We start from the raw sequence: 20948 nt of genomic DNA, 5'->3' as shown, positions 1-20948 counted from the left end.
AAATCCCCATCCTTTTAGTCCTGACGGTGCCAGTGGAAGTTCAAAATGTAATGGAATCCTTGGGCCAGGTAGACTCCATTAATAATAATTACTAACAAAAAGTCCTTTTTTAAATAAGTATAACTTTGAGGTGGTTTTGTTCTGCTGTTTCTTCCCCTTCAGGTGAAACAGTGCTAGGCTCGAAGTTGGGATGTCTCTTATCTAGAAAATCTGTAAAGTGGATTGTTGCCGAGACCTGAAGAGAGGCACTTTGGGCACTTATACATGTGCATATGATATGTATAAGTCTCCTCCGCACACAAGCTGAGGTGCCCAGTGCTGCGTCGTATGCATTTGTATAAATGGTGAAATGTGTGTCAGCACTGAAAAAATGGCAGTGGTGTTCTTTTGATCTAAAACACCTTCAGTGTGCTTTAGTTCAAAAGCGTGCCACTACCATTTGCTCAGTGCCTGATGCACAGTTCACTGTTTATACAAATGCATGATGCACCACAGTACCAGGTGCTTTTAAAAGAACCCGGTGCTAAGGTGCAATCATGTGTAAAAATGCCCCCCATGCCCAAAAGCTTCTCCAACATTTCTTTCAACTATACAGTTGGTCCGATCAAAAATATCACAATAAAAACCTTTGCCTCCCATATGTTTCCTGGATTATCATGGCTACAACACTACAACTCTATTACTTTCATCTATAGTGCAGTAGGCAGCAGTGTGACTTGCTGTTGGTCTACAGTTTGTGAATACTGTGCTCTTTGGTTGGGCTGGAAGCCTGACTTTTCAAACATTTCATTTATCCACAAAACCATAAAAAATGGAGAGCTGCATTGCTGGGAACTGGACAAGGTGTCTCAAGTCGGATACCTCAAATCAATGACTGTTCATAAATATTTTGGTTGCTTTATCAAGGATTGCCAAGTGTGGGTGATGGCTTTTAGCAAACTGGAAACTTAACAACCAGGTGACCTTGCATAAGCTGTTGAGTAGCCGTTGAGTAGTAATTTAGGCCTTGGTCCTATGCCAGCTTCCATGTGGTCAGGCCCCAGCGTCCACACCTATCCCTATTGACTTTGGTAGTGCTTTTGATGTGGTAGCCCAAATGCATAGATCTTGGTGTGTACCCAGTGTCCTATCTTTTATTATCCCAAAGACTGTGCTTATATAACTTTTGATATAGCTTCTGACCCTATTTACTGCAGTGTAAACCTAGGCAGCTCCACTGAACTGCCAGGACAGTTGTGCCATTGTAAAAGCAGTGAAAATAAAAAGACTTGTTTTAGCAAGTATGTCTGATACTGCTAAATACACTTTCATTAGCTAACCTCACAAATTATAGACACCTGTAAAATAGATGCTTGTTCTTAATATGCTCAAACCTCATTCCAGGGTTTCCTTCTGGACATACTTGTAGGATAAGATTCCTGGTTCCTCTGTAAAAGTAGCAGTTTTGGTTAGAGAGACAATGGTATACTGTAAACTCCGTGTAAGGCCTGAGGTTCAGAGTGAACCTCAGTAAACACTGAGGCCCAGGTGCAGAATAAGCAGAAGCCTCCCTTTCTTCACCATGGAGATCCCTCAGATGTAGCTCCAGGTGGCATTTCTATAGTTCTGGGCTGAAGCAAACTCTGGATTTAGAGGGCTGTAATTCAATGAGGGATCTCTCCTCAAAGAGGAAAATCATCCAGCTTTGTTTCTCATCATTTTTTAAAGTTATATGGATTGATTTAAAAAGCCTTTGGAACAGACCTTTCTTGGGATGGTCTGTCACAGGCAGACTTCTGAGATATGCTTGACTTAAGATGGGGCAGGGAAAATGTGGTTAGGAATTTTTTTTAAAGAACTCCTTAAATGTAGATGGCTTGAATAATTTTGTTTGCCACTGATAACTATGAAACTCAAGACTACTCACAAAATATACGAAATACTGATGACAATTGCATAGTACAAGGGGATGTGAATTTTGTGGCTGGATCTTCTGAAAAGAAATAATGAGATATCACTTCCAACTTACCTTACTATATTTTCAATGATTTTAAGAAGGATCATATTTGCCTGGTATGTAATTGTGTAAAATATCTATCCTTGATTAATTAGTATGGTAAATATTTCTTTTGCAATTAACCTCTGTTTATGTGCAGGAAGAGACATTCTCCATATGGGCTCTGATAGGTGTCTCTTCCTAATTTTTTCTGGTTTTGTCTCAATGGTTCCTTTGATCTTCCAAGGATGGCTCCTCAAAAACCTTGCATTTTTCCTGACTGTTAATCAATTTCCTGATATGTTCCAACTTAGTAGAAATGGATAACCTCCTCGGGGTGCTCTGGTGAACAAATATTCCCCCAGATCCTGGTGAACACCCCTTATAAACTTATAGGTGGATCTGGAACCAACTTCCAAGAGAAGGGGTGCTGGCTCCTATCCTGGTGGTCATTAAGAGGAGGTTAGATGTACACCTTGCTGGGGTCGTTTGACCCCAGTACCCTTTCCTGCCATGGCAGGGGGTCGGACTAGATGATTTACTCAGGTCCCTTCCGACCCTAGAAACTATGAAACTATCAGATCACCCCGAGCCTGTGCTCTTCCAGGCTAAAGAGCCCCATGGCTCTCAGCCTCTCATCATAAGGTCTGTTTTCTTGACCTCTGATCATGCCTGTGGCTCTTCTCTGGACTCTCTCAAGCTTCTCCACATCCTTTTTGAATTGTGGAGCCCAAAACTGGACACAGTACTCCAGCTGCGGCCTCACCAAGGCCAAGTACAAGGAGAGAACGACGTTTAGGGATTTGTTTGAGAAGCATCTCTGGATGCAAGCCAGCATTTTGGTTGCTTTACTAGCTGTAGCATCGCATTGCAGGCTCATGTTCATCTTGTGGTCAGTGATGACCCCCAAGTCTCTTTCTTCTATAGTGCTAACCAGCGTAGCACTGCCGAGCCTATAAGCATGCTGCAGGAGAACCTTGCATTTTTTGGTGTTAAATACCATCAGGTTCTCATCCGCCCACTTGCTGAGCCTATCTAGGTCAGCCTGGATCACCCTCCTGTCCTCAGGTGTGGATGCTTTACCCCAGAGTTTGGTATCATCAGTGAACTTGGCCAGTCTGCTACTGATACCAATGTCTACATCATTAATGAAGATGTTGAACAAAATAGGTCCAAGGACAGAGCCTTGAGGGACCCCACTGGTCATGGGCAGCACGACGATTGACTTCCGTCAACCACAACCCTCTGGGTCTGACCATGGAGTCAGTTCCCCAGCCAGTGGATCGTGGTGGACCTGAGGCCGCAGTTAGCCAGTTTTGCCAAGAGGTGATCATGAGATACTGGATTGAAGGCTTTTTTAAAGTCAAGATATACGACGTTAATCTCTTCCTCCTTGTCCAGGTGATAGGTCACCTGGTTGTAAAAGGAAATGAGATTGGTCAGGCAAGACCTACCCACAACAAACCTGTGCTGGCTATCTGTTGACGTGCCCATCAACGAGTTCAATCGCTCAGTCATCTGTGTATGGTTGTCCACTAATTCCAGGTTGGGGGCCCTCACTCCAGGGATGCCCGTGCCAGATCTGCCTGCCACAACTTCAGTGGTTCCTTGGTTCAGTGTGTCTTTTATGACGCGTGCATGTCCGGAAGTGGGACCTCCAGTCGATTCAAGTCCGAGATCCTTGAGGGCTCCTTCCTCCCCTACACCCTCACCCGGGCCTCCAGGTACAAGTCCGGGTTGCCCTCCCAGCCTCCCCTCGGGTGAGGGGGGGGCCACGCCTCGTGTACAAAATACAAAGTTATTAACCCGCAAGCCGAACAGCCAGTCCCACCACGGGGCGTCTGACTCCGGGTCCCTTGTGCTTGCCGGTTCCCCTCAAGTCCCACTCTCCTCTTTCAGGAGGCCCTCGTCTCCCTGTTGGGGTCAGCCGTCTGCCACCGTAGGGTGCTTGCCCCGTCTGGGCGGCTCCGCCTTCTGCCCCCAGCGCACTGTGGCTGAGGCCCGTAGCCCACTTCTCCTGGCTACTGGCCAAGCGGCCTCCAGCTGGGGCGAGGTGCCCCCAGCCTTTACAACCGCCTCCAATGACTTTGGGGCTTGTCGCCTCTGGTGCCTTGCCCCTGCGGGGCCTTACCCTTTCCCCAGAATACGCAGGCAGGGCGCGTGTTGGCAAGCCTCCGCCGCTCCGGGCTTCCGCCGGGGATCCGCTCCCATCCCGGCCCTTCTGGTCCCTCTCCTCTCCGCTCCGGTGCGGCTTTTGTGCCCGCTGGCGCCGCCGCACACTGGGAGAGGTAATTGAGTCTCCTGCCCTGAGGGCCAGCGAGGGACTCATCCCCGTAGCCAGGCCCGCTCGGTGGCTTGCGTGCGGTGCTGGGCCCACCGCGCCTGCACTGCCTGTACCACACCCCACGCTCCGTAGTGGCCGGCAATTTATTGCCGCGGCGGCACCCGCTTTGCTGCTCCCGGGGCTGCTCGGGGCTGGGGCTCTCTCACACTATCCCTCAGGATGTTGGCATCGGCCAGTCCATTAAGGATGGCCCCTTTAATAAACTTTTCTAAGATCTTCCCCAGGATAGAAGTCAGGCTGATGGGCCTATAGTTAGCCAGATCCACTTTTCTCCCTTTCTTGAAGATAGGTACCACATTGGCCTTTGGCTATCCGATGAGGGTGTTTGGATAGGGTTGGTTAGGGTGGCTGGATCCTCACCTTGAGAAACTGTCAGGAAACAGACTGTCTTTTTTGCCTGTAATTGGTAAGATATTATCACTTCTACAGCTAAATGCTGGACTTTGCTTTGCTTTAGGCTCATTTAACACTGAATTCTTGTAGAAAATAAAGACTTTCTGTCATTCATCAAATGAGTTATTGTGTCAGTCCTTTTAACACTAGTCCTGAATCCCATTTCATGATGTAACAGCCACTTATTATAATCAGCTTGCTTATAATATGTCATTCCTTATATCTAGTAGCAGCTCCTGTGCTGAGGTCCAGTGAAAGAGCTTTCTGGCCTTTTCTCCAGGAATTTTCTAAAGCGGAAACATGCTTTATAAATGTATTCTGAGAATTAACAATGAATAAATAGCTCACCTACTTCACAGGATTATTTATATGTTAAACAGTACATTAGCCATATACAGTGCTACATTAATGTTATTAATTGTCTGCTTTGGGTAGTGTACATCTGTACATTACATCCCCAGCCTGAGTTATAAGACCTGGATCCCAGTGGCTTACAGGAGAAAGTGCCATAAAATTAGATTTTATGCTTCTACTGCACAAGAAAGCATAGGTTCTGGGATGATCTATTTAGGAAATGTCGTTAATGACAAGATCCAGTCTTTAAAAATTGCTTGGCAGAAAACTAGATACCCTTCTGTTATAGGTGGGACATGTAGAATGGGATTTTCAAATATACTCATGGTTGGCCTGTGTGTTGCTCACAGTGGGTACATCTATACATGCATTTAATGTACCTGAATTTTCTGCACAAACCCTTTTGAGATGGGGCAAGAGATGTGTGGGAATGAAAAAATGTTCCCTGTGCTGCAAGTTTGCAATGTGGGGAGAAAATTAGACCCCTAGATGTCCAGGGGTCTAAAAAACCCGAAGTTTAAAAAAGCAGGGCAGGGCATGGACCATGCCCTGAGGCAACTGGAGGCTGGGTCTTCCACAGAGATGCTCTGGCTGCCAGAGCATCTTTGTGGTTGGCCCCTTGCCCTGGTGCTGAAACGTGTGGCCTGTCAGGCCTCGTGTTCAGCACCAGGGCTCCAGTGCCGGTGAGTAAGGGGTCGGGGGGTTGGAGGAGGGGGGAGGGGACCATGGGGGGTCTCCCACTGGTCCTGCCCACTCCCCCAGCCCCCCAATCTCTGCCCTGCCTGCCCCCTGATCACTTTCCTGCCCCCACCAGCTCCTCCAACCCCACCGATCACTTTTCTGCCCTGCCTGATACCTTCCCCCCCACCCCAGCATCCCCATAGTTTAAAAAAATCACAACCTCCGGCACTTACCAGCAGTTGTAGCTGCTGTCTGTCTCACTGGGGCTCCTCCCACGCTGTGGGACAGAGGGACAGCCCCAGAGGCCCCAGCCCAGGCCCTCCTGCCTCCTGCTGCCCTGTGCTGCCTGGGGGGTGCTCTGCCAGGAGGCCCTGGACTGCCCCCAGCCTTGCTTCAAGGGTAAGTAGAGGCTTTTTTTTACTTTTTTTTCTTTTTCCTTTTAAAGTGATGGTGCCTGGAGTTGGGGGGGCAGCCATGTGGGCCTGGGGGTGCAAGTGGGGGATGGGACTGGGGGAGCAGGGGTGGGGCTGGGTGGGACAGCCATCAGGGGGGCTGCAGCAGCTGGCAGGAGATGGGGCCAGGTGGGGCAGCAGTCAGGGGCTGGGGTGGGGCATGTGGGCCTTGCAGGGAGAGTAGCCCCTGTGGTAGCCATTTGGCCCCTGTTGGGGGGCTGTGACCCCTGTGGAAGGACAGCAAAATATATATTCATGAATTCATGAAACATGTATTTAGAGTTCACTTTATTATGATAGGATACATGCTTTAACACTCTATATTTCATAGACATTAGGGCTGGAAGGGACCTTGGAAGATCATCGAGTCCAGCCCCCTGCCCCAAGGGCAGGAAGTCAGCAGGGGTCATTGTCCAACTGATCGCTGTCTCTGTCTCACTCTCTCTCTCTTTATAGTGGTCTTTTGTTTTACTTGTGGGGGAACATGGATTTGGGGATATTTTACAGAGTGACTTTGAGATTTTTTTTTTCAGGGATTTTTCAGCTTTCCAATAGGGAATACCAGAATTCCTGCTAGGACCCTGCCTGCTCAGAGCTGGCACCTTGGACCCAGCTGACTGTGGCTGACATCCTGGCCAAATGGGGCCAGGAGGACATGCTTTGACAGTTCAAAGCAGGCCACCACACCCAAAACATCTTCTGGGCAATAGCTTCCCAGATGGCCAGGCAGGGGGCAAATGTGGCAGTAGTGCTGCACAGAGGCCAGCTCTGCAGGCAAAGCCCACTGGCAGTTGGCCCAGAGAGGCAGATGCTTCTACTGGCTGTGCAGTCCCCATCTGGGTCTGGCAGGTGCACAGCAGGTCACAGCCAGGCAGCAGTCCCCACTGCCAGACTGCTGCAGGGAACTCTCAGGGCTGCTTCAGTGGTTCAGCTGGCACGAAGGGTAGTGTCCCCAGGTACCAACTGGCTGGGCCCCAGAAGCTCCTGACAGCGAGTAGTCCTACTTGCCAAGGCAGCTTTTTATACTTCTGGGGACAGCACAGGGGCTGGCCCCAGGCTCTGGCTCCCCCTGGCTGCAGATCTGGGAGGAGCCAGGCAGGGTTATTTTGCCCCACGTGGCAAAATTTGCTCTACAACAAAATGCATGTCCAAGCACAAGTGCTGAAGCAAAAAGCCCCAGCTCAAATTTGCACCACTTCTGTTTGAGGTGCTGCAAGCGCACGTGCTTGCATGTGTGGACGCGCCCCATGGGGCTAAGTGGCAGCTGCCCAGAAGCCTGGACAGCTCTGCCAGCCATGTGAAGATAGGGACAGGTCCCGATAACCACAGGGCTAGCAGCCAGTGTCCTGCCAAGCCAGGACAGCTCTCCTCACCCTCTGTGGACCCTGTTGCCTAGGCTGACTGGAAGCAATTTTCAAAAGACTTTCCCCACCCCTCCCCCCAAAGGATGAATGCATGTTCTATTTCCTTATCTAAACTACAGTGCTTATAGAAAATTGTATAACTTAGTTCAATTCTACTTTTGGCTTTTTGAATGTCTGTCCCTAGCCTTTTGAATGTCTGTACCTAGCAATTTGCTCCTGATCAATGTCTACACATGCACTTTGGCTCATTAGTTTAATGTGCTGATTTCTAGTACCTACCTATAGGTACTAGAAAATGGTGCATTAGACTAATCTACTGTGCAGTCATTGTTGTACACATGTAGATGGTTATGTTTTACTGTGCATAAGATTAGTCTCATGTAGATGCATCCAGTGGTGTCAAATCAGAGACTTATTGCTGTTGTCAATTGCAGCAGTTAGGCTGATGCTGAGTGTATTTTAAAATTTTGTCCATGTACTGACAAAAAAAAATTGAGGCTTTGCCTCAATTAAAGAGGCCATCCTTAATGGACTAGCTGACACCAACATCCTGAGGGATAGCCAGCACGGGTTTGTTGTGGGTAGGTCTTGCTTGACCAGTCTCATTTCCTTTTATGACCAGGTAACCTATCACCTGGACAAAGGAGAAGAGATTGATGTCATATACCTTGACTTCAAAAAAGCCTTCAGTCTGGTATCCCATGATCACCTCTTGGCAAAACTGGTCAATTGTGGCCTTGGGTCCACCACGATCCTCTGGCTGGAGAACTGACTCGTGGTCTGACCCAGAGGGTAGTAATTGATGGAAGTCACTCATCATGGTGTCCTGCGACCAGTGGGTCCCCCAAGGCTCTTTCCTTGGACCCATATTGTTCAACATCTTCATTAATGATGTGGCCATTGGAGTCAGAAGTGGACTGGCCAAGTTCACCAATGACGCCAAACTTTGGGGCAAAGCATCCACACCTGAAGACTGGAGGGTGATCCAAGCTGACTTAGATAGGCTCAGCAAATGGGTGGACAAGAACCTGATGGTGTTTAACACTGAAAAATGCAAGGTTCTCCACCTTGGGAGGAAAAACCTGCAGCCTGCTTATAGGCTCGGCAGTGCTATGCTGGCTAGCACTATGGAAGAAAGAGACTTGGGGGTTCTCATTAACCACAAGATGAACATGAGCCTACAATGTGATGCTGCAGCTAGTAAAGCATGCAAAACGCTGGCTTGCATCCATAGACGCTTCTCAGGCAAATCCCGGGTTGTCATTCTCCCGCTGTAGTCGGCCTTGGTGAGGCCACAGCTGGAGTACTGCATCCAGTTTTGGGCCCCACAATTCAGAAGGGATGTGGAGAAGCTTGAGAGAGTCCAGAGAAGAGCCATGTGCATGATCGGAGGTCAGGGAAACAGACCTTACGACAACAGGCTGAGAGCTATGGGGCTCTTTAGCCTGGAAAAGCACAGGCTCAGGGTGATCTGATAGCCACCTATAAGTTTATCAGGGGTGACCACCAGTATCTGGGGAAATGTTTGTTCACCAGAGCGCCCCAAGGGATGACAAGGTCGAATGGTTTTAAACTACTGCAAGACCATTTCAGGCTGGACATAAGGAAGAATTTCTTTACTGTCTGAGCCCCCAAGGTCTGGAACAGCCTGCCATTGGAGGTGGTTTAAGCACCTACATTGAACACCTTCAAGAGTAAATTGGATGCTTATCTTGCTGGGATCCTATGACCCCAGCTGACTTCCTGCCCCTGGGGCAAGGGGCTGGACTAGATGATCTTCCAAGGTCCCTTCCAGCCCTAATGTCTATGAAATCTATGAATTCTCTCTGGTAATATGCAGAGAATGAGCCAAGACTCTGTAAAGACTATGTGTGAGTTCTCCTTGAATCCCTGTTTTCTTGTTCGTTTAAGGAATTGCTACACTGGTCTTACTATTTGTGGAGCTGCAATGACCTTTGAGAATCTGCTATGGCTGAACAAGGTAACTGGGATCTTGGGTTCCTTATGGCCAGGTACAGATATTATCCTTTTACCAGTATAAGTGATCAGAAACTAGTCTTTACGCGTAACAGAACAGAAGTTTGGCACACAAAAAAGACCTATATCCAGAACAGAAGTTTGGCACCCATAGACTGGTTTAAAAATGGAGCAACCTGGTCCAAGATTTACTCCTCTTTCTCCCCCCACCCCAACCAAAAGGCAAATGTGTGTTCTGTTTGCTGATCTAAAGTACGCTGATTATAAAAAAAACTGTATAACTTAGATTGAATCCACCTTGGGCTTTTTGAATGTCTGTACCTAGCCTATGTGCATGGTGCCAGGGGAAATATCTATGGTCTGTGACAGGCTTTTGTGTACTCTCTCTTTCCCATGTCACATTGCTTTGTGGTCTGAAAGTTCCCCTAGTATGACCCTTTATTTCCAAGTTAACAGCCCTCTGTCTGGTTTGTACTGAGGGGGCTTATTTATTTTTACTAGACTATATGGCTGTAGACCTGGAGACCTTTAGTCAGTGGATTCAATGATCTTTTGTGCTTGGCACTGTAGAAATAGAACAAGTTGACAGTCCTTGTCCCGTAGAATTTCTCTTGCCATTCATGATTCTATCCCAGCTGATAGGATTAAAGGAACTGTCTTGATTTTTTTTTAAAGAACTGTAACTAAACAAAAGATTTAAGTTCTGTCCTTCTTAGTTTCTATTCATGTCAGTTCTGTGTGTTATTTTCATAGCATTCTGTGAAAGCATGGTTGGTGAAACTGACTTGACTGCACACAATGGGCACGTCTCCACGAAATGCTTACTGCGCAGTAACCTAATAACATTGTGCAGTAGCTTGCCGGTAAACAACTATGCTAACACACTACTGTGCAGTGTTATTAGGCTACTGCACAGTAAGTATCACAAAAAAAAACCATGCACTGACACTACTGTGCAGTAACTGTAGTTACTGTGCATTTAGTTAGTACTTCATTAAGCAAATACTAAACTAAATGTCCAGTAACTACTGTGCATTAACAAATGTGTAGACATGCCCAGTGTGTCAAATTATTTTAATGCTATGTGTCACTTTTTGGTAACATGGCTGTCACAAGTAGCAGTATCAGAAATATCTCCTATGGTACTGAACTAGAGGCCAGTGGAAGTTTTGCCATTGACTTAAATGAGATTAATGTTGGGTTATATTCCTGGGCAGAATTGGGGCAGAGTGATCCAGGGTCTGTAAGTGGTATCGTAATACAAATACCTGTGTGGTGAGGTGGGCATCCCTCACCAACCGCAGCTAGCTCCCCACCTGCCTCTGGGCACACCGCCTGCCTGTCTCTCCTGCCATGCCTTGTTGGTAATTAATAAAAATTGTTAACTAAGGCGGGAGGCTGCCCATTGTTGCACCCCAATATTAGGGGGTATTTGCAGCTCCATAGCACCACTATACTGCGGCCCAACCCTTGCAGATGGCATCCCAGACAGTCAGCTGAACCCTTGCCTTTGCCCATTAGCTGTGGCCCCCCAACTATGGGGACCTTCAGCTTCCGTAAGCCGTAGCCCCGTCTCAGGCCCAGTCGGGACCCCGAGCTTCTGTGCTCATCATGGGCATCCCTTGTGGTGGGCCCTGGCCCTTTTGACCCTCAGGTCCTGGCCCTAGCATTGACCAGTCGAATCCCTCAGTGGAGTCTTTGCCTCTTGCCTGCACTTTCTGGAGTGGGGTTCCCCATTCCCAGCTCAGGTACTCCTGGGAGCATGCCTGGCCCTGCGGGGTCTCTCCCCAACTGGTTCAGGTGCTTCCAGAAGCTTACCTGGCCTCTACTCCTCCCTTGATATTACCCTTTGCACACACCATGACTAGTGCCTCACAGGGGACTCTCACTCCTGCCCTTGGAGGAGCAGATCATTGTGCTTGGCCTCAAAAGTTGCTTTCTACCCACCAGAAGGTGAGGGCTGGGGTTAAGGTGCCCCAGCACCTTTCACCGGGGTGATCACTGGCCTGGTATATCCTGGGGGCTCCCACACCACTAGGAGCCCCACCAGGCCACCTACTCCTGGCAGGGTGCAGTTTTAGGTCATGACCAGGACCAGGAGCCTCCAAGCCATCCCCTACAGCTCCTCCCTTACCTCCAGGATGATACCAGCAGCCTTGCAGCCAGGCAATGTTGCTGCCTCCTCTGCCAGCAGGGAACTGATCCAGTTATAAAGGCAGCCAGAGATTTAAAATGACTGCTGCAATCAGGCACCTGCTGGCAGCTTGGCTCAGGCCCTTAAAGTGGCAGGCACCTACAGTGCCCTGCCACAACCTGCCACTAGCTTTACTTGAATTATAGTCCCATGAAGTGTGCAGCATTGGAATTCTCTTGCCTGGTTAATGTGATCAAGATTACACTTTTAATTTGCAGTATGAAAACATATCAGACAAGTTTCTTAGTGAATAAGTGGAATTTCCCCTAATTTCAACAGGGAGAGTTACTTTCATCATACTGTCTAGTAAACATTCATTAAAAAAAAATTGTCCATCAAACAATTTTTTTAATATTCTTGTAGCCTATACTTTGTAATAAATACTAAGTAAGCAAAATGGGTATAGTTTTCTTTCATTTTTTAAAAGTGTGTCTCTTGATAAAGTATTTCTGAATTTTTTATCAAATGAAAAGGAATTATTTTGTAAATGTATGTTTTGTATGTGTGTAACTATTCTTTCGCTGTAAGAAGTTCAGAAACACACAATGTATTCAGAATATACATTTATTCATTGAAGAAACAGTCCATCAATTCCCCTACGTAACTCAATCTTTACAAACACTTTGGTTTCAGCTAGTTTTAAAAAATGCTCTCAGATACTGCTATAAAGCAAAGTTTAATAAAATGCTAAGAAAATATTGCTTAAAAATGCAAAACAAAATGCATGTATCACATTTCATTACATATTAAATGTCCACCAAACGGTAACTTTTAAATCATAATACTGTGTACACTAATATTTCTTCTAATTTGTAATTAGGGTTAAATTGTGTAGGAAACTATGTAAAAAGGTGTACCAGGCTAGACAGAAATTTCTCTAAGTACCCGCATTCCTAATTTTAGAGAGCAAAGAGGGAAAGATCACACAATGCAGTAAGTATTGTATATAGTCAGGTTTCTAGTGTTTCAGATTGATGACTTCAGTTTTTTACCTGCTGACCTTTAGAAAACTGTGTCATCTGCATAATAAGGGGTAATACCATGCCATAATTTTTTGGTCAGAACTCCCCATTGACTTCTTTGGAGAACTCAGCTTAAGAATTAATAGCATATTACGGTCAGCCTTTGTATGTGTTATACAATAAGTAACTCTACCTAGCTATAATGAATTCAGGGTCCCAGAGTGTTAATCTCACAGGAGTTTCTGCAGCTGTCTAGTACTCCAGCAGATGTTATGAAACATATGAGAGCCACTTCTTTCCTTATGGAACTATATCTGAGAATACTGCTTCTTAACTAACAGTCACAGAAACCAATTAAAGTCAAGCTATGTAGTGACTGAGAAATATGGGTATATAAGAAAGCAAAATCAGGACTGTTGCATGAAGTGGGGCACATCTTTGTCCTTATTCATACACATGGCTCATTTTAAATTAATTGCAAAGTCTGATACTGGACCCCTTCACAGAAGTGTGCTGAATCATTCACAGTAAAAACTCACATGGGGAAGAAGAGTAAAATGGTCTGAAACCCTCAGTATGTGAATTGCATGTTTGACTAGCTTTCATTCCACTTGCCCATGCTCACAGCCCCAAACACAGCCAGGACTTGACGTGTCCAAAATGCCCTTCTTCACAAAGACTGTACAAAGACATTTTGGAAGCTGCTACATAATATTTTCCCAAATTTTACAGTGGCCCACTTGCTACACATTCTCAGGGGACCTAAATATAGGCTGAATGACTAACAAGGCTAGCAGATCTACCATCTGCGTGGCTCACCTGACTCAAACCTTCTGAGCAAAGTGGATATCAGTGGCTACTGCAATCCATAGGTTGCTGTAGTGGTTACGGGCTGGATCCGTGGCTTTGGCTTGTAACTCAATCTTGTAAATGCAGAGCATTCTGAGGCTTTAGCCAAGTTCGTTAATTTTAAGCATACAGGTTGTCCCACAGACTTCTCCTGGAACTATCTTTACTTAAAATTAGATATCTGCTTAACTGCTTGCTTTGAGTGGGACCAGAATGCTTAGCACCTTACAGAACTGAGCCAGTGAGAAGGATACTTTGTATCCTCTCTAATCCTGCACTTGTTCCCCTGTCTATACCTCATCATTCAAAATTTGGTGGAGCGGAAGAGAATTTCGCCAAAAGAGCAAGAGCACAAATTGAAATGCAAGTATATTTAGCATATTCACTTCAGTTGAAATAGCTATATCCATTTTTTTAAAAAGATTGCTTCTATATTTTATAACGCTGTTGTTTGCTGGAAACACAGTTAATATATACTTGACAAGTAATATGGTCAAAGTTTCCTCTAAGTTATTTAGGGCCTGATTCTATAGGAGCTCTCTGTATGGACCTTCAATTGACTTCATCAACTGTTCTATAAGACAAGTCCTGAGGAGCCCAGTTGCAAATGAATCTCTGCAGACATGCCAGACACTCTGGTATTCAACTCCAAAGCATTTATTTAAGTTTTGGTGAGGCGAGGGGCATACATTATTAAACAGTCAGGTGTTTATATCTTCCATATGCACTTAAAATATATATTAGAACTTTTGTTAACCCCTTTTCTCCCATTGAGGATGACTTTGGAACAAAAATAGAGACTCCAATTTAATCAAGAAAAAATACAGTATTAAGGCTCAAAGTTAATATTTTTATATTTAAAATAGTAAGGCAACACTGAATGACTTGTCCAGTATTTAACAATTAAATGTTTTATTAGGCTTTGCTTCACATGTTTGCTTAGGTACAGTTTTAGTAGATGAAAGAAGTCACTTCCTGGAGACTAATGTTTTAATCCTTCTAGTATTAATAGCAGATTCTTAAGGAGTTATCATTCCAGTTTTGTGGGGTTTTTTGGCAGTGCTTTTGTCACTATACACAGTTAGAAGTAGCAACTGTATACACAGTATCCAGGGAAAGCCTGCATGTACTGGCTTATTTTTCCAAGTGTGTGCTTTATTTTGCCCTCTGCGGTTACATACATCAGGCATTCAAAAGGTATACTTTTTATTTGCTTTCAAAGCAAGAGAGCTGAATCCTCTTGTCCTATAGTAAAAGTCCTTTTGCAGTCATTGCACATTTTGCTTGCAGGCTGCTGAGGATTGAGTCTGCATGTTTAATGTCTTTGAAGGAAAGGTGCAACACTTCAGCTTTCCAGAATTTTGAAGAAAAGTGTTGCCACTTGCACTTCTCTCTGAAATAGCCTGTGTATATATCACACATTAACATATGTGAAGCTACAAGCCTGGGAAGGAATTGGAAGCTAAATAAAGTTAAAAACAGGATACATTTTAAAATATTCAGTTATTTTAGGGTACAGTTTTAGGGTTCCCATATTTCAAAACTACTTAGTATTGTAGTTATTAAATGGACAGGTAAAAGATAATGACTAATGTGAAAATTTTGGCATGGGTCTTTTTGTTGTTGCAGCCTTTGCTAAATAAGACAGAATATATTTTTAGTGCAGCAAAGTCAAATAAGTTACTGCTCAGTTGGATCCAAAAATGACATCAAGCAAGCCATTTACAAAGAAAACACAGTCATGGAATCTCTAATGCTTCTTGACACCATGTTTTTACACAGTGACATTCTTCACGGGATCTTAACTCTTCAGATAACATCATGTGTGGTCAGTGATAACTAAATGCTGACCTCAGGTGCTTACATGAACCAGTTTTTCCCAGTTCTTCAATCAGTCACCAGCACAAATGCAATGCATTGTGTCTTTCTCTACAAAGTTTTCATTGTGACAAAAGCCCAGTCAGAATATTAGCTATTAGCATTAAAATCTATGCACACAAGCTTCCTATTATGGGCTTAGTATATGCAGAGCAGAAATATTCTTTAGCTGTTAACAAGAGGTGAAAATAACAGACTTGACAGTTTGGAACTAGACTGATCTCATTTATGCCATATACATTCACAGTAACTACATTAATTTCAATGTTTAATGCATGCTGCTGAGAGAGATTAGAATCTGAGCCTTAGGTAGTAACAAGACAGTGAAAGATAAGTGTTGTAATTTGACTGTTGAATCTTAGAAATCCATGTGCACTGGCCTGTCTCCTATTGTGGGACATTACCACAACAACTTCCTTTTGAATGACCATGGGTCAGTACTTCATCCATAACCCTCTTAAACATCTCTTCAGGGAAAAATCTTTCAATAACACTTCCTCCTGCTTCTCCTTCCTCATTGCTGTCAAAGTGCAGAAGACTTGTTTTTTAAAGCAGTGTATCACTTGACCTTCAGCTGGCTTATCATGTTGCTATTCTTCTCCTGCTTATTATGATGTAAGTTAGGAAAGGCTACAGTGAAATTCAGTGAAGTTATACTGGTGTAAAAGTTGGAGCAAGGGTGAAGAGAGCCAAGCTGCATGTTTGGTTTGTATTCTTTGTGTTTAATTTACATAGCTTCTTGGGGTTGGATCACCTCATTCTAAGAATTTGTAAAGCTGTAAGATTTTACTGCCATCAGTAATACTAACAAATATAATTATGCCACTGGTAACTCAGTATTCATTACATGCTATGTACTTACAGGATAAACATGCTGCTATTCTTGTCTTCCAACAATGCAAAGAATATAGGTACCATGATAGCTCTTGGACATATTACTTAATAAAGTAGGATTAATGCAATCTAAACCTGTGCAGGTTTTGTTTTTTTGGGTCACATTTAATTACTGAATAACTGTAAAATACTCAGAAAATGATAAGTAAGGTTTCTAGAACTGCACAGTAGCTGGGTGTCTATATGTATCTCAATATAACAATTGATATAAAGCTTTGAACATCTAGGATCAAAATCTGCTTTTCATTTATACCCTGAAATAATAGGAGACTCCAGAGTTGTAGATGGGGGTAGAAGTTGACCCAGTGCTTTTTAGGAAATAAAACACAAACAAACCATAAACAGCATTAGTTCAAGTGCAAAAAAAATCCAATTATTTTCCTTTTCAGAAGGTTATAATGTAAACATAAAAGATTCTGAAAGCAGCATGGGGACTTGTTGGCACCAGACAGTGAGGATCTATGTATTGAAACAAATACTTCAAAAGTAGCCATTAATATTGGGAAACTTCTTCCCTGACTTGACATCCTTTGGATCTGATTTAAAAAATGCTGAACCCTCACAACTTGTGCTGAAGTCCAGAGGAGCTGTGAGTGTGCAGCAATCCTGAAAAACAGGCCCAAGGTCCATCAAGTTGGACACCACAACCCTGAATTCACTTCTGTTAGTTAGGCTGTGCTGTAAAAACAACAAACCAAAAATATAGCTGGGAGTGAGTAGCACTTCTACCTTCTCACCCATATGCCTGGACCTTGTTTGTGGAACAGCTACCTCTACTGGTGAGAAAATAGTTCACTTACCTGGCTCATACAATCTTTGGTGCCTCTGCTGAGATTGCCAACCAAAGCACAAGGTGTGTTGTGATGATAATTTGGTTATGGTTTCTGCTCAACTAGAAAGTGGATCAGCATCACAAATTCACTTATTCTGAACCATTACATGGCCAACAGATAGCAACAATATAGGCTGGATGTGAAGATGATCTAGGAGGGCAGGCTAGCTCCTGCTCACTCCCTTTCCAGACCCAGTGCCCTATTAGCTCTTATTCTTTTACCATTTTTTATATTTGTTTCATGTCCATTCCTAAACTGGTAATATTATATATTCAGTAGTTACTTATAATTAATAGTAGTTTGCCATCTTGTTTTAACCTGTGAGGAAACAGAATTGAAAAGCAATTGAAATCAAATCTAACATTACATTATCTGTGAGTGTAATATTTTATTCCTGTATAAATCTAGTTAGAATTTTGTGGTAATCTCTGACCATCTGTAAAGCAGAACAGAACTGTTTCAAAACAAGGTCCAAGAAAGAGAGCTCAGCAAGGATCTAAACATGCAGGAAACCATCATATACATTCAAAAGCTCTAAAGCTTGAGTGAAGGTATTAATGAAATATATAAGAGAAATATCTTGAAACTGTTCAACTAATAAGTTCACTATGAGGCTGTAAGAAAGAGTCTCTAACTCATTGCACTTTTTGCCTATGATTTTTCAGGGTACAATACTCCAGCGTTTTATACAATCACTCCATTTCTTAAATAGCATCTTGTTTGCATGTTACTGAGGAGACATTTCCTATTTTAACCTTACCTGACACTAAGGTTTTTAAAATGAACCTGAAAGACCTTTTAATTATACTAGGCTACAGTTCCTCTTTCATCAGGTCTGCAAATGAGCTGTATGGAAGGTGTGGGTTTTTTTTGTTTTTTCTTCTGGGTATGTCAAAAACTTAGATGGAAAAAAAACCTATTGTATTAAAAATGGTAAAGTTATAAGATCTTCACAGTGTGTGTTTTAAAAGCAGGAAATCACTAGAATGGGAAAGGAACAAATATGAAATGTGTGTGGAAATATACAGTAGTTTTCATCTGTGATGTCTACAGAATGTGCTTAATGCAATTCAGGATGCTGAGTTTCATATGTTAGCGTCCTAAGCACATACTTGGTATCTTACTGAATAGTTCAATATATCATAAGTACACAAGTCACAGAGTACATGTACACAGAAATATAAATATGCATTGTAGGTAGCTTTATCTACATGAAATGCTATACTTATCTAATCTTGATCACCAAATCAGTATCATTTGGTATACTAGTACATAAAAATGATGTTACAGCTTTTTTTCTTTCCTTTTACTTGTGCTTTGTGACTATCAGACACACTTTACATTCAAAGTCATGTTGTTCACCTTTTTCAGAACTATCATCATGCCATTGCTTTCATTGGCTATATCCAGTTAAATACCATAAATCCTTATCATTGCTTGTTAGAGGTACAGTAGCTTTAACTGAAGCAGTAAAATGTGGTATAGGCTTTTAAGTGCTGAAAACTGTCTCTGTGCTTTATAATTCTTAGAAAAAGGCATAGTACCAAACTTACTGCACTACACACCATACCACAGTCATCCTGTAGTAAAATATTATGCAAACATCTTCTACAGTATGTTACTTGCAGCAGTTCCAGCAGCAGTACACTCACTAAAAACAAGTTGCTTGTAAACCCTGGAGATGTTGGCTTGTACCATCCTATATGTTTTTTCACAGTTCTTGTATTTCTGCAGGCATAATTGGAACCATAGGTTTTTAAAGTTCTTCACTTTCCACCACATTCTGGGATGGGGATGAAAACAGCATTGGGCTTTCAACAGCTGGGAAGGCAGAAAAAACGTCAAGTCCTTGTCCAGCGAGGTTTGCATACCGGTTGCCTCCTGGTCGATACTTTATTGGCTGTGGGATCTGTTGGTGCCATTGTGCTGAAGCAACAAAGACAAAGAACAGAATAAATAAAATTCTAGATAAAGTACAGTTTATCGCTTGGAAATTGGTTCCAGATCCTAGCAGAGGACTGGAAGAGGGCCAATGTGGTTCCCATCTTCAAAAAAGGGAGGAAGGAGAACCTGGGGAACTATAGACCAGTCAGTCTTACCTCGATCCTGGGTAAGCTTTTTGAGAGAATTATTCTGGCACATGTCCACAAGGGGCCAGCAGGGGAAATTATGCTTAAGGGCAACCAACACGGGTTCATTAGAGGCAGGTCCTGTCAGACCAACCTGGTGGTCTTCTACGACTAGGTCATCAAATCCTTAGATGCAGGGGTAGCAGTGGACATAGTCTACCTGGACTTTCGGAAGGCCTTCGACACTGTCTTTCACCCCGTTCTCATTAAGAAACTGGGGGACTGTGGTGTTGACACCCACACAGTCAAATGGGTCACCAACTGGCTGGAGGGGCACACACAGAGAGTGGCGGTGGATGGGTCATTTTCGACCTGGAGGGATGTGGAGAGTGGGGTCCCCCGGGGCTCGGTCCTTGGGCCCTCACTGTTCAACATGTTCATCAGCGACTTGGACCAGGGGGTAAAAAGCACCTTGTTCAAATTTGCAGATCATACTAAGATGTGGGGGGAAGTGGGCATGTTAGAAGGAAGGAATAGGCTACAATCGGACCTAGACAGGTTACAGGGGTGGGCGGACGAGAATAGGATGGGATTCAACACTGACAAGTGCAAGGTGATGCACCTGGGGAGGAAGAACCAGCAGCATACCTACAGGCTGGGCAACTCCCTTCTCATCAGTGCAGAGGCAGAAAAGGATCTTGGAATCATCATTGATGCCAAGATGAATATGGGCCAGGCAGTGTGGGGATGCAGTTGGAAAGGCCAACCACACCTTGTCATGCATCCACAGATGCATCTCAAGCAGGTCCAAGGAGGTGATACTCCCCCTCTATGTGGCACTGGTCAGGCGGCAGCTGGAGTACCGCGTCCAGTTCTGGGTGCCGCACTTCAAGAGGGATGTGGACAACATGGAGAGGGTCCAGAGGAGGGCCACTCGCATGATCAGGGGGCAGCAGAGCAGGCCTGAACCTATTCAGCCTCCACAAGAGAAGGCTGAGGGGAGATCTAGTGGCCTGTTACAAACTAGTGAGAGGGGACCAGGAGGCACTGGGGGAGTCCTTGTTTCCCCGAGCACTACCAGGAGTGTCTAGGAATAATGGTCGCAAGCTGGCAGAGGATAAATTCAGACTAGGCATCAGGAGGCGCTACTTCACTGTCAGGGCGGCTAGGATCTGGAACCAACTTCCAAGCAAAGTGGTGGTGGCTCCTACCCTGGGGGTCTTTAAGAGGAGGCTAGGCGAACACCTTGCCGGGGTTGTTTGACCCCAGTACTCTTTCCTGCCATGGCAGGGGGTCGGACTCGATGATCTGCTCAGGCCCCTTCCAACCCTACTAACTATGAAACTATTTTAGCTGTAAAGAAAGCCTACAGAATTCTGAGTGCACACTTGGAAAAGGCAGTTTTCCATGTTTTTAGAGATATTCATCCCATGTATCTTTTTTGCTATTTCCAATGCAGGGCCCAGTCCTTTAAATATGATCAAGTGCATTACTTTATAGCTGTAAGTTGTCCTGATGGAGTTCATAGGGAAAATTTAAACCCTACTGAACTCGTTAGGAAAATTTTACTTTAGTAGAAACACTGAGGCTTTTCCTTAGGTATAAGCTCTCCAATTAAAAGGAAAACTATGCAAGGTTATTGAACAGAGGTCAACAAAACCTGGCATGGCTTTGGCTTTACTCTACTGCTTTAGCATGTTTTAGATATTTTTTGGTTTTGTTTTGTGTT

General features: G+C 44.3%; 1 protein-coding gene across 6 annotated transcripts in view; it reads right to left on the bottom strand.

The window, feature by feature from the left end:
- Positions 1-12282: 12282 nt before the first annotated feature.
- MYPN (myopalladin) overlaps positions 12283-20948 on the bottom strand; it is a 145879-nt gene continuing 137213 nt past the window's right edge. For all 6 annotated transcript variants that reach the window (XM_090056710.1, XM_090056711.1, XM_090056712.1 and 3 more), the window contains one exon: positions 12283-19076. In XM_090056710.1, coding sequence (XP_089912836.1) covers positions 18907-19076 — 170 coding nt within the window. In that variant the 3' untranslated portion in view covers positions 12283-18906. The remainder of the gene's footprint in view (positions 19077-20948) is intronic.

Source organism: Crocodylus siamensis, chromosome 7, assembly GCF_052110815.1.
Source record: "Crocodylus siamensis isolate JL-2025a chromosome 7, ASM5211081v1, whole genome shotgun sequence".
Classification (NCBI taxonomy): domain Eukaryota; kingdom Metazoa; phylum Chordata; order Crocodylia; family Crocodylidae; genus Crocodylus; species Crocodylus siamensis.
Note: the sequence above shows the minus strand (reverse complement) of the source record. Positions and strands in the feature narration are given on the sequence as shown.